Here is a 13,132-nt window from a genome sequence, read left to right as displayed (position 1 = left end):
CCGGGAAGCAGCGCGCGCTGCCAGCAGAGTGGGAGGAAGACGCCGGGCACGGAGCGGAGAGGTGAGGGGAACAGTGTCCCTGCCTAGCAGGAGGCAGGGACGCCGACGCTACATCAGGGCACCGAACGCACAGAATAGCAGAACACTTCACCGTGTATCAATGCTATCTCTGTCCACGTCCCTCCGGCCTTATCAGCCCACAGACATAGGTCTTCACAGAGTGAAACACGAAAACTAAATCAACAGTTAGGCCTGGCTCACCATTGTAAAAGGACGAGGTTTTCCCTCCAAAAATATCAGTAATTAATGGGGGAACTCTCCTACTCCTCTATTGAGGTCCGATATTAACTATTAACATCAAACTTGATTATTAATAATTAATATCCACTAACGTTATCTGTGCCTTATACTATACACCAACTGAGAAAAAACCGTGTGCTAATAAAAAGTATTTATTACACAAAAGTCTACAGTTAATATACTACTATTTATCCCACTAACACAGTACACAATAACAATATACAATTTCCAATTACCTATTTTCCACCCATGTTTCCTAATCACTCATGCAATATCAGCCCACCCAACTATACTAACTTTCCCTATATATACTGTATATAGATACAAGGATAGTAAGGTTAGTACAATGTATGTAGGGCTAGTAAGTAAAGAGTTACAGGGGAAGAGAGATACTCAGCCATGTGTTAGGTCCATCTCTCCATCTCTCTGTCCAAAGAGCAAAAGGGGCCAGCACATGAGTGCTCTGAGGTTTTATGTCCAGCACAGGAAATGAGGTGGTATTCCCCGCCCACTGGCTAAGGTCTTTGTTCATGTCCAGCCATACTCGCAAAACCTGTTTTAGTACATGGCTGGACATTTTGTTGATCCTGCCCCCAACAGCAGCAAGCAGACTGAAACACATAAGGAGATGGGGGGCCAATATATACATGTATACTTATCTGCAAGCATGGCTAGCATGTAGATACATACAGTCATATGAAAAAGTTTGGGCACCCCTATTAATCTTAAGCTTAATGTTTTATAAAAATTGGTGTTTTTGCAACAGCTATTTCAGTTTGATATATGTAATAACTGTTGGACACAGTAATGTTTCTGCCTTGAAATGAGGTTTATTGTACTAACAGAAAATGTGCAATCTGTATTGAAACAAAATTTGACAGGTGCATAAGTATGGGCACCTCACCAGAAAAGTGACATTAATATTTAGTAGATCCTCCTTTTGCAAAAATAACAGCCTCTAGTCGCTTCCTGTAGCTTTTAATGAGTTCCTGGATCCTGGATGAAGGTATTTTTGACCATTCCTCTTTACAAAACAATTCCAGTTCAGTTAAGTTTGATGGTCGCCGAGCATGGACAGCCCTCTTCAAATGATCCCACAGATGTTCAATGATATTCAGGTCTGGGGACTGGGATGGCCATTCCAGAACATTGTAATTGTTCCTCTGCATGAATGCCTGAGTAGATTTGGAGCGGTGTTTTGGATCATTGTCTTGCTGAAAGATCCATCCCCTGTGTAACTTCAACTTTATCACTGATTCTTGAAAATTATTGTCAAGAAACTGCTGATACTGAGTGGAATCCATGCGTCCCTCAACTTTAACAAGATTCCCGGTGCCGGCATTGGCCACACAGCCCCAAAGCATGATGGAACCTCCACCAAATTTTACTGTGGGTAGCAAGTGTTTTTCTTGGAATGCTGTGTTTTTTTGCCACCATGCATAACGCCTTTTTGTATGACCAAACAACTCAATCTTGGTTTCATCAGTCCATGGGACCTTCTTCCAAAAAGAAATTGGCTTCTCCAAATGTGCTTTTGCATACCTCAGCCGACTCTATTTGTGGCGTGCTTGCAGAAACGGCTTCTTTCGCATCACTCTCCCATACAGCTTCTCCTTGTGCAAAGTGCGTTGTATAGTTGACCGATGCACAGTGACACCATCTGCAGCAAGTTGATGCTGCAGCTCTCTGGAGGTGGTCTGAGGATTGTCCTTGACTGATCTCACCATTCTTCTTCTCTGCCTTTCTGAAGTTTTTCTTGGCCTGCCACTTCTGGCCTTAACAAGAACTGTCCCTGTGTTCTTCCATTTCCTTACTATGTTCCTCACAGTGGAAACTGACAGGTTAAATCTCTGAGACAGCTTTTTGTATCCTTCCCCTGAACAACTATGTTGAATAATCTTTGTTTTCAGATCATTTGACAGTTGTTTTGAGGAGCCCATGATGGCACTCTTCAGTGGAGCTTCAAACAGGAGAACAACTTGCAAGTGGCCACTTTAAGTAGCTTTTCTCATGATTGCATACATCTGGCTATGAAGTTCAAAGCTCAATGAGGTTACAAAACCCAAAAAAGTGCTTTAGTAAGTCAGTAAAAAGTAGGTAGGAATATTTAAAACAAGAAAATGATAAGGGTGCCCATACTTATGCACCTGTCAAATTTTGTTTGAATGCAGATTGCACATTTTCTGTTAGTACAATAAACCTCATTTCAAGGTAGAAACATTACTGTGTCCAACAGTTATTACATATATCAAACTGAAATAGCTGTTGCAGAAACACCAATTTTTAGAAAACATTAAGCTTAAGAATAATAGGGGTGCCCAAACTTTTTCATATGACTGTATATACATGTACAACCTTCCCTTTGCAATGCTCCAGTGGGGTGTAACCTCTGGTTCCCAGGTCTCTTTTGCAATAACCAGAAGTCCACGAGGGTGCTGGCCGTTCAACAGCTCGAATGGTGACAACCCCATAGAGACCTGTGAGACTTCTCTAACAAAAAACAGCAGATATGGGAGTAGACATTCTCAGTCTCGGCCATCCTACTCCACGACCTTCTTGAGAATTGACGTCTAGGTTTTGTTGAACCTCTCTATTAGGCCGTCCGTCTACGGATGGTACTCTGATATACTTAGTTGTGTAATATGGAGGGTCTTACACAATTTCCTCATCACTTTAGACATAAAAGTAGTTCCTTGGTCTATCAGGATCTCCTTAGGCAGGCTTGTCCGGGAAAAAGTATGAACTAGCTCTCGGGCTATACTCCGGGCGGAGGAGTTTCTCAGTGGTACAGTGTTGCATAGTTCATGACCACCAGGATATATTGGTGACCTCTGGCAGACTTAACTAGGGGTCCAACAAAACCCATAGCAATATGGTCAAATGGGACCTCTATAATGGGTAATGGCACTAGGAGATTACTGAAGTGAGAGACTGGAGCAGTTAGCTGAAAAGTGTAACAGTACCGGCAAAAGTTAACAATCGGTGACATCCAGGCCAGTAGAACCTCTGAAGGATCCGCTCTTAGGCTTTGTCTATGCCCAGATGCCAACCAAGGCATGAGAATGGGCCAGGTCTAACACCCGACACCTATAGGGTCCCTGTACTAACAGTTGCTCTTTTAAACCCTCCCTCAGTTTAGTAACTCGGTATAGCAAGTTCTCCTTTATTGCAAAGTATGGAAACCTGGTTTTGGCCCCCGGCTCTTTAGCGACCCCATTTAGACAAGTAACAGTCAAACGCCCCTTTTAATGTAAGGTCCTTTGTCACCTATAACTCAGGAATATCGGCCTCAGGGTACACTACTTCCCTTCTGTGTCCCCACAAGGACACAGAAGGGAATCCGTCAGACTCTAAGAGTGTTGATGCTTCTTTAGGGGCAACCTGTCTATCTCCTTCACCCACAAGTCCCAAAAAAAAAAGTCCCGGCCTATAATAATGGGATGCAGTAAGTCCTGGACCACGCCAACCTTGTGGGACTCAGTACCTTGGGCCATTTCAATGTCCACTCTGGCCACTGGTTAGTTTTCAGCATCCTTGTGGATGCAGCAGATGACAGTCTAATTCCCAGGGATCAGCTATAGAGGAAATGTGGCCCTCACGAGGGTCACAAAACTCCCTGTCTAGCAGTCCAGTCGCTTTTAGACCATTCACCTTTATGGAACAAGCTTGTGGCTACTCGCTGGGTGAACTGTTCACACTGCAGGCCGGATACGCATAGTATGAATAGTGGCGTCCCAGGCTACAGTCCATCTGCTCAGAGGTCAGGGGACAACGAGCGGCTACATGGTCTGGGCCGTAACATTTCCAGCATATAATATCGCCAGCTGGGACCCTCAGCACCACCTTCCCCGCCCCTGTGGACCTTGGACGCCCCACCCCTTTTGTGCCTCTGCCCCCTCCGTTGGGACCCTCAGTATTGAGTGGGTTGCCTCCCCAAGGAACCCTCGACCCCCTGATAACTTCGACCAGTCCAACCAGGTCATCGGTGTTCCGGGTGACCCAAGTCTGCATTAACCAAGGAAAGGAGTGCAAGAACTGGTCCATCATCACAGCAGATCAAACATTTTGGAATAAGGGGGTTTGTCATGTTGATACGTCCAGTGATGGACCTGTTGTGCCCTGACAGTCATTTTAACCGCCAAGCGCACCAAAATTTCAGTTTCACATATTCTTTGGTGTCTTGTAAGGCTAAGTCATAGTAGGCTTTCTGGGGCTCCCCCGTTAAGTATGGCACCAGCACTTTCGCCCACTGCGCTGGTGGGAGTTTCTCCCTCTTAATAACCCTTTCAAAAACAGTCAAAAAGGCCTCTATATCGTCACTTGGGGTCATTTTCTGCAGGACTCTTATCACCTTCCGGATGGAAAAATCATCAGCTGACCTTGGATTCGGATCTGCCGCCATGCCACGGACCGCCTGTGTGAGCAATTCAATCTGCTGCTGCTTTTGTCGGTGCTGGACTTGTTGCTGCTGTTGCTGGAGCTGCGGTTGCTGTTGCTGGAACTGCTGCTGGTGCTGCTGCTGTGCTTGCACCAGATGTTTAAACAGGTCCTCCATGATGTCTGATGTTGCTTGCTGGGTTATGGCCGCCTTCACTCAGGACATGCAGTACCTCAGTAGCAGTCACGAGTTCTCTGGGAACCCTGCCCGCACTTCTAACACAGATTATGGTAGATCAACTCATTTGGCTGCTTAAAGGGGTGGCCACAGGAACACTTTTCTTTTAAGTTTCCAACTGGTTTATTAAATCCGTACTGCATAAACCATTCCAAAATTAGCTAAACAAATACTGCCCTTCTGACATAATGGGAAAAACAAAATATCATACAGTACAGTCTGTGTGGCTGCGGGCATCCACCTGCTCAGGGGAACAAAAACAAGGTTCAGTTCTCTTTAACACGAGCATAGCTCTGGAGTTCTCATCTCCAGACACACCAAACACTAAATGAGTTCAAAGGCTCCACATTTACCTTTATCAAGCAGCGTGGATATGTGCAGCTGTCTCCATGTCTGCTTTCTCACATTGGTTGACAAAGGTCCATGAATGGATCAAAAACGTTGGCCGTCTAATACACTGTGGATTCTTGCCTCATGCTGATCTCAATAAACTCATAATTAATTTTCAACATTCTGAGTGCATTGATATGCTGTGGATTCACCTGGATCCTTAAACTGAGCACCCACAAAGGATTCTTGAGTGCCAACAATATTTTCTTCTTAGTTAATATGAACTGGGCACACAAGTTATCTACAGTAAATATTAGGTATTACTCTTCTAGGAAAGGTGCTGAAGATAGTATTTTCAATTGTTTAATATTCATTTTTTTTTTTTTTTTTGCAAACAGTGGTTCTGTGTTTATCACATATGAAATACAGTCTCTTAGAAAAGCCATCACACTTGACACGCAAGCAGTCCAACAAGAAAAGCTCCAGTCATACATCTATGTGCCTACTCTTTCAGCAGATCAAAATTATTTCCAAGGTAAGAAATATTTGAACTACGGTTTATAGTAATTCTAAAGATCCCACATTGTGTTATTCAGATACAGCACTTGTATTCTCTAATCTACTAAGCAAATATATTAATTCTGTTTTGAGATTTCTTATAAACCATTACCTCTTCCCAGCATATGGAGCTGGTTCAGGAATGGAGTCTACTCCATACAAGGCCGATGCCAGTTGTTATGTGTAGATGGCATATGCATGTAACTAAAGCTGGATTTAAACAGTGTGGTAAGTGGCCTCCAACAGCTCCCGGCAATGTGATTGCAGGAAACAAATGGGTCGTTAGGGCAGCAAAGAGCCTGCTAGAGCCTCTGTCACCGCCATCATGGTGCTCCTGTGAACTGTATACTGAAATAATGTGATACCACAATGTATTGCATGAGCAATCATATAATTACAGGCTCAAGTCACAAAAGGTTGTTGTGGCGAAACTTTTGCAGACTGAGTGCCCAAAGAGAAGTCCAAAAACCACTTATTTATCACAAAGTGCCAACACAGAAATTCATACCTGAGGGGTGGTGCGAACATCGCAGGAAACGGTGGGGCTGGTGCCGACATTGCAGGAAACAGTGGGGCTGGTGCTGGCATCGCAGTAAACTGTGGGGCTGGTGTGAAGATCGCAATAAATGGTGGGGCTGGTATGGGCATCGCAGGAAATGGTGAAGCTGGTGCGGGTGTGAGGGGCACAGGTTGGTAGTTGTGGCTAGGGGCTGTTGTCTTCTTATACCCTGGCTTCCCACAAATAAAAAATAGTGTCCCGTCTGTTGTGTGGTCTGGGTGTAGTGCATGACATTCACTTTTGTAGCTTCTGCTGGCTTCATGGTCCCAGATCCGGATGTCAATGACTGACTCTGTTTTCTTTTGTAACAGCCCAACTTTACTCAACAACTTCAGTTTCCATGGCAGATTCAGTACAGCATAAATTCAATTACTCATCCTGAGCTCTCCCTTCGCCTTCTGGTGCCTTAGGCTCCTAAATTACTCCTCCTGTCGTCACAGCTCTCATGCCTCCTGACTAGTGTTGAGCGATACCTTCCGATATCAGGAAATATCGTATCGGATTGGATCGGACCGATACCCAAAAAGTATCGGATATCGCCGATTCCGATACCGGAAACCAATGCAAGTCAATGGGACACAAATATCGGAATGAAAATAAACCCTTTCTTTCCTTGTAGGTTAATTCTACCTGAAGTAAAACAACTAAGAATAATGTAGAATGTATTACGCGAAAAGCCGGCAATTCAGCAGCGGCATACACCGGAATCCGACAATTTACAACAGAAAGAATAGAGCTTCACACATAGATTAGATAGATAGAAACATGTCAGTCACATATATATGAAGTACAAGGACAGTGTTGCTTACTGTACTTGTCATTTAGTGTAAAGGATTTATTTAAAAAAATAATTGCGTTTTCATGCACTGTCTCTTTAAAAAAGCCGGCCGGCAATTCAGCAGCGGTACCCGACAATTTATAACAGACAGAATAGAGCTTCACACATAGATTAGATAGATAGAAACATGTCAGTCACATATATATGAAGTACAGTGACAGTGTTGCTTACTGTACTTGTCATTTAGTGTAAAGGATTTATTTAAAAATATAATAGTGTTTTCATGCACCGTCTCTTTAAAAAAGCCGGCCGGCAATTCAGCATCTGTACCCGACAATTTAGAATAGAAGGAATAGAGAATCATACATAGATTAGATAGATAGAAACATGTCAGTCACATATATATGAAGTACAGTGACAGTGTTGATTACTGTACTTGTCATTTAGTGTTAAAATAAAGGATTTATTTAAAAAAAAATTGTCGTGGGGTTCCCCTTAATTTTAGTCTCTAGCGGAGGTTAAGCAGACGGCTGGGGCAGATGTTTGAAGCCTGGGAAGGGGGTAATACCCACGGAGCTTCCCGGGCTACTAATATGAGCCCCCAGCTGAATACCTAGCCTTTACTAGCTATTAAAATGGGGGACCCCCTCAAAAAAATGACGTGGGGTCCCCCCTAATTTAATAGCTAGCAAAGGCTAGGCAGACAGCTGGGGGCTGATATTAATAGCCCAGGAAGGGTGCCATAAATATTGGCCCCCTCCCAGGCTAGAAACACCAGCCGTCAGTCACCCCAGAAATGGCGCATCCATAGGATGCGCCAATTCTGGCACTTAGCCTCGCTCTTCCCACTGCCCAGTAGCGGTGGCAGTGGGGTAATAGGGTTGGGGTTGATGTCAGCTTATAATGCCAGCTGACATCAAGCCCAGGTTAGTAATGGAGAGGCGTCTATAAGACACCCCCATTACTAACCCCATAGTCAAAGTTAAAAAAAAAACCACAAACACCCAGAATAAAGTCCTTTAATTGAAATAAACACGCAATTCTTTATTGTTCTAAATTAAACCATACTTACCGTCACGCCCATTCCAGCTGAAGCCAACGATCTCCTGCAATAAAAGAAAAATAATAAAGCAACCTCATCCTTACCTTTCCATGGTTCCCAGGACAGCTCCAGCTCAGCTACATTGAGATGACAGGCTGGACCGCAGCAGAACGCTGCCATCCAGCCTGTCATCCCGCAGACACTGAGAAGCGCAGGCATGCTTGCGCTCCTCAGTGTCTCTCTGTGACGGCATCCAGATGAGCCGAGTTCATGTCCAATGAACTCAGCTCACCTCATGCACGTCACTGACAGCGTGGGAGAATTCCCCTGCACTCAGCTCTTCAGCGTGAGAATTTTCCCACGCTGTCAGTGACGTGCATGAGGTGAGCTGAGTTCATTGGACATGACCTCACCTCATTCACGTCACTGACAGCGTGGGAAAATTCTCACGCTGAAGCGCTGAGTGCAGGAGAATTTTCCCACGCTGTCAGTGACGTGCATGAGGTGAGCCGAGTTCATTGGACATGACCTGGGCTCATCTTTATGCCGTCACAGAGAGACACTGAGGAGCGCAGGCAAGCCTGTGCTTCTCAGTGTCTGCGGGATGACAGGCTGGATGGCAGCGTTCTGCTGCGGTCCAGCCTGTCATCTCGATGTAGCAGAGCTGAAGCTGTCGTGGGAACCATGGAAAGGTAAGGATGAGGTTGCTTTATTATTTTTCTTTTATTGCAGGAGATTGTTGGCTTCAGCTGGAATGGGCGTGATGGTAAGTATAGTTTAATTTAGAACAATAAAGAATTGTGTGTTTATTTCAATTAAAGGACTTTTTTCTGGGTGTTTGTGTTTTTTTTAAATACTTTACTAGAAATTCATGGTGGTCATGTCTAATATTGGCGTGACCCCATGAATTTCGGGCTTAGGGCCAGCTGATAATGCCAAGCTGGCCTTAACCCCTTTATTACCCAGTGAGCCACCGCACCAGGGCCCTGGATGAGTTGGGTACAGCGCCAGAAGATGGCGCTTCTATGAACGCGCCATTTTCCGGGGCGGCTGCGGACTGCAATTTGCAGCGGGGGTGGCCCAGAAAGCTTGGGCCTCCCTGCGCTGCGGATTCCAGCCCCCAGCTGCCTAGTTGTACCTGGCTGGACACAAAAATAGGGCGAAGCCCCACGTATTTTTTTTTTAAATTATTTCATGAAATTCATGAAATAATTAAGAAAAAAAGGGCTTCCCTATATTGTTGTGTCCGGCCAGGTACAAATAGGCAGCTGGTGGTTGGGCGCAGCCCGTTCCTGCCTGCTGTACCTGGCTGGACACAAATATAGGGCGAAGCCCCACATCAATTTTTTTTTAATTATTTCATGAATTTCCTGAAATAATTAAAAAAAAATTGACGTGGGGCTTCGCCCTATATTTGTGTCCAGCCAGGTACAGCAGGCAGGAACGGGCTGCGCTCAACCACCAGCTGCCTATTTGTACTTGGCCGGACACAACAATATAGGGAAGCCCTTTTTTTCTTAATTATTTCATGAATTTCATGAAATAATAAAAAAAAAAAATACGTGGGGCTTCTCCCTATTTGTGTGTCCAGCCAGGTACAACTAGGCAGCTGGGGGATGGAATCTGCAGCGCAGGGAGGCCCAAACTTTCTGCCCCCCCCCCCCCGGTGCAAATTGCAGTCCGCAGCCGCCCCGGAAAATGGCGCGTTCATAGAAGCTGGATGCTGTACCTGGCTGGCATACAAAAATATGGCAAAGCCCACGTCAAAATTTTTGGGAAAAATTAATTAAAAAATAAATAATAATTTAGGGACTGCATCTTTATTAACTCCTCAAATGTCATTTAGTGTTAAAATAAAGGATTTATTTAAAAAAAAATTGGCGTGGGATCCCCCATAATTTTAGGCTCTAGCGGAGGTTAAGCAGACGGCTGGGGCAGATGTTTGAAGCCTGGGAAGTGGGTAATACCCACGGAGCTTCCCAGACTACTAATATCAGCCCCCAGCTGAATACCTAGCCTTTACTAGCTATTAAAATGGGGGCCCCCCCCCCCAAAAAATGACGTGGGGTAGCCCCTATTTAATAGCTAGCAAAGGCTAGGCAGACAGCTTGGGGCTGATATTAATAGCCCAGGAAGGGTGCCATGAATATTGGCCCCCTCCCAGGCTAGAAACACCAGTCGTCAGCCGCCCCAGAAATGGCGCATCCATAGGATGCGCCAACTCTGGCACTTAGCCTCGCTCTTCCACGCTGCCCTGGTGCGGTGGCAGGGGGTAATAGAGTTGGGGTTCATGTCAGCGCCAGCTGCCATGAAGCCCAGGTTAGTAATGATGGGCGTCTATAAGACACCCCCATTACTAACCTACAAAGTGTTAAAAAGAAAAAACACACTACACCCAGAAAAAAATTATTTATTTGAAATAAAACACACAATTTTATTTAATTCTTAGTTTACTAAAAAAAAATAGTTACCTGTCCACGTTCCTGCGCTGATCTCCCATGCACAGCTGTTACATCTGGAGAAGGTGACAGCTGTGCATGGCTGCTGTAAGCTCACACTGCCGGGAACACGTCCGCTCCCGGCAGCGGGAGCCACTGACTGAGGTCACCGGAGTGCATTCAGGCAGCGCAGCTCCGGAGACCTCCTTTACGTCACTGCTGTACCGTGGGAATTTCTCACGATACAGCAGGGCCGTAAAGGAGCTAACCGGAGCAGCGCTGCCTGAACTCCGGCGAACCCGCTTATGCAGTGACGGGGCTGCTTTACGGCCCCATCATTCTAGCGGCGGCAGCGGTTCAGAGCGGTCACATTCTATGTGGCTGCTCTAAACTGGAGATCATCGTGGGACACTCGTGGACTACTACGGAGGGGTAAGAATAAGGTTGTGGTTTATTATTTTATATTTTATTACAGGAGATCGATGGCTTCGGGGAATTAGGTGTCTAGGTGAGTATAGGTGTAGTTTTTTATTTTTTACTTTATTTTAGGTGGCGATCGGCGGGGACAGGTAATGTATGAACTAATCTATTGTAGGCAACCACTGGCCACCAATTACATGTATTTAAAATTTATTGGGGACACAGTAGGGCAATTTATATAGCAGGATCAGGCTGATGGGAACTACTGCTCCCATCGAGCTGATCCTGCTGGCACGAGTGGACGGGGGACAGACATAGGCCGATGGGAGTAGTAGTGTCACATCGGCCTATGTCTGCCTGCACGCACACACCCGCAGACATCGCACAGACACCGCACACACTCGCAGACATCGCACAGACACCGCACACACTCGCAGACATCGCACAGACACCGCACACACTTGCAGACATCGCACAGACACCGCGCACACCCGCACAGACACCGCACACACCCGCAGACATCGCACACACCCGCACACATCGCACAGACACCGCACACACCCGCAGACATCGCACAGACACCGCACACACTCGCAGACACACGCACAGACACCACGCACACACTCGCAGACACACGCACAGACACCCACACACACCAATCATGACGGGCTGATCGTCTGGGAGGTGAGGCTGACCTGTGCGGCCATGGGAAAGTTCATGTGAGTTCATGCAATGCAGTCAAGCATGAACTCACGTGAACCCTCTGAGGGCACCGCGGCTACTTCAAATGAACAGCTGATCAGCATCACCTGATACCTCAGCTGTTCATTTGAAATAACCGGCGGGAAAGCGCAGCACAGAACGGGAAAGCCGGCGGTGAAGTCTTTTCAATGCCGGCTTTCCCGCCCGGGTCCTTCGCTCCCCGCTCCTTGGTGCTGCGCTCCCCGCCCGGTCCTAACTTACGATCGGGATGGGAGGTGGCGAGGGGAGCGGAGGATCGGGGTGGGAGGCTGCGGGGAAGCAGTATGGGGCTGTGTGATTGTTTAAAAGCCGGTGGCTTTTTACTGCCCGCCGGCTTTTAAACGATCAGGAGAATTCTCCCACGCTGGGATGGCATTCTGATGACAGGCTGGATCTCAGCTGAGCGCTGCCATCTAGCTTGTCATACTTCAGAGACATTGCAGAGCGCAGGCATTATGGGAACTTCCGATTCCGGTATTCGATATTGTAAAAGTATCGGAATTAAGTATCGGAATTCCGATACCGCGAATATCGGCCGATACCCGATATTTCAGTATCGGAATGCTCAACACTACTCCTGACCCATTCTTCTGCTGGTTCAGCATCCCATCCGGCTCCCTTAGGGAGGTGAAAAAGGCCTCTGCTTCCATGCCAGATTGGGGCACTAGAAATTTCCTGGGAGTTACCACTGAACAAAGTTGTGGCCATCCACAATCTGTCTTTCCTTTCTGTAAATGTGCTTCTTGTAGTTCTCCAGGCCCCCTGGCCTAATCTGCTTCTCTTCAGATCTTTCCTCTCCTGCACTCTTAAACATTGCAACTATCACTACTTAACACTATCTGCCTAGAACCAGGAAATATTCCTCCAATGTATCACGTCACTCCAGCTCTCATCTGGAAAAGTCCCTGAGCCTCATAACTATAACTTTACCTATTTCTTACACTACAGTGCGCCTTCTGCACTCCCCGTTCCTAACTAACCTTATCTTGTCCTTAACTTATATCCTATCCTTTCCCTATATTATTACATCACAAAACATATTTTAATTATTCAACATTATTATACATAATACCATTATTAAAGTCTGGTTATTACTCGCATAACATATTTACTGTTTTACCAGGAAGGGATGAAGAGCATGCATAGGCAGCAACACACCCTTACACCGGCATTGCAGAAGACATGCAAAATTCTCTCCTCTGCCCTCCGCCCCACACACACACTGCTTCCCGGCAAAATACCCCCCCCCCACCCCCACCCCACACACACACACACACACACACACACACACATTGCCCCTCTGCAAAATAAAGATATGCACACATACACACCGTTCCTCTGAATTATGCAG

General features: G+C 46.0%; 1 protein-coding gene across 5 annotated transcripts in view; it reads left to right on the top strand.

Moving 5' to 3' along the window:
- Positions 1-13,132, top strand: part of SERAC1 (serine active site containing 1) — a 564,154-nt gene that overhangs the window by 299,709 nt on the left and 251,313 nt on the right. For all 5 annotated transcript variants that reach the window (XM_073671518.1, XM_073671517.1, XM_073671519.1 and 2 more), the window contains one exon: positions 5,644-5,780. In XM_073671518.1, the coding sequence (XP_073527619.1) occupies positions 5,644-5,780 (137 nt within the window). The remainder of the gene's footprint in view (positions 1-5,643; positions 5,781-13,132) is intronic.

The sequence above is a fragment of the Phyllobates terribilis genome, unplaced genomic scaffold (assembly GCF_046119375.1).
Source record: "Phyllobates terribilis strain yellow unplaced genomic scaffold, ASM4611937v1 Scaffold_3__8_contigs__length_932513732, whole genome shotgun sequence".
Classification (NCBI taxonomy): domain Eukaryota; kingdom Metazoa; phylum Chordata; class Amphibia; order Anura; family Dendrobatidae; genus Phyllobates; species Phyllobates terribilis.
This window is presented reverse-complemented; position numbering and strand designations above follow the sequence as displayed.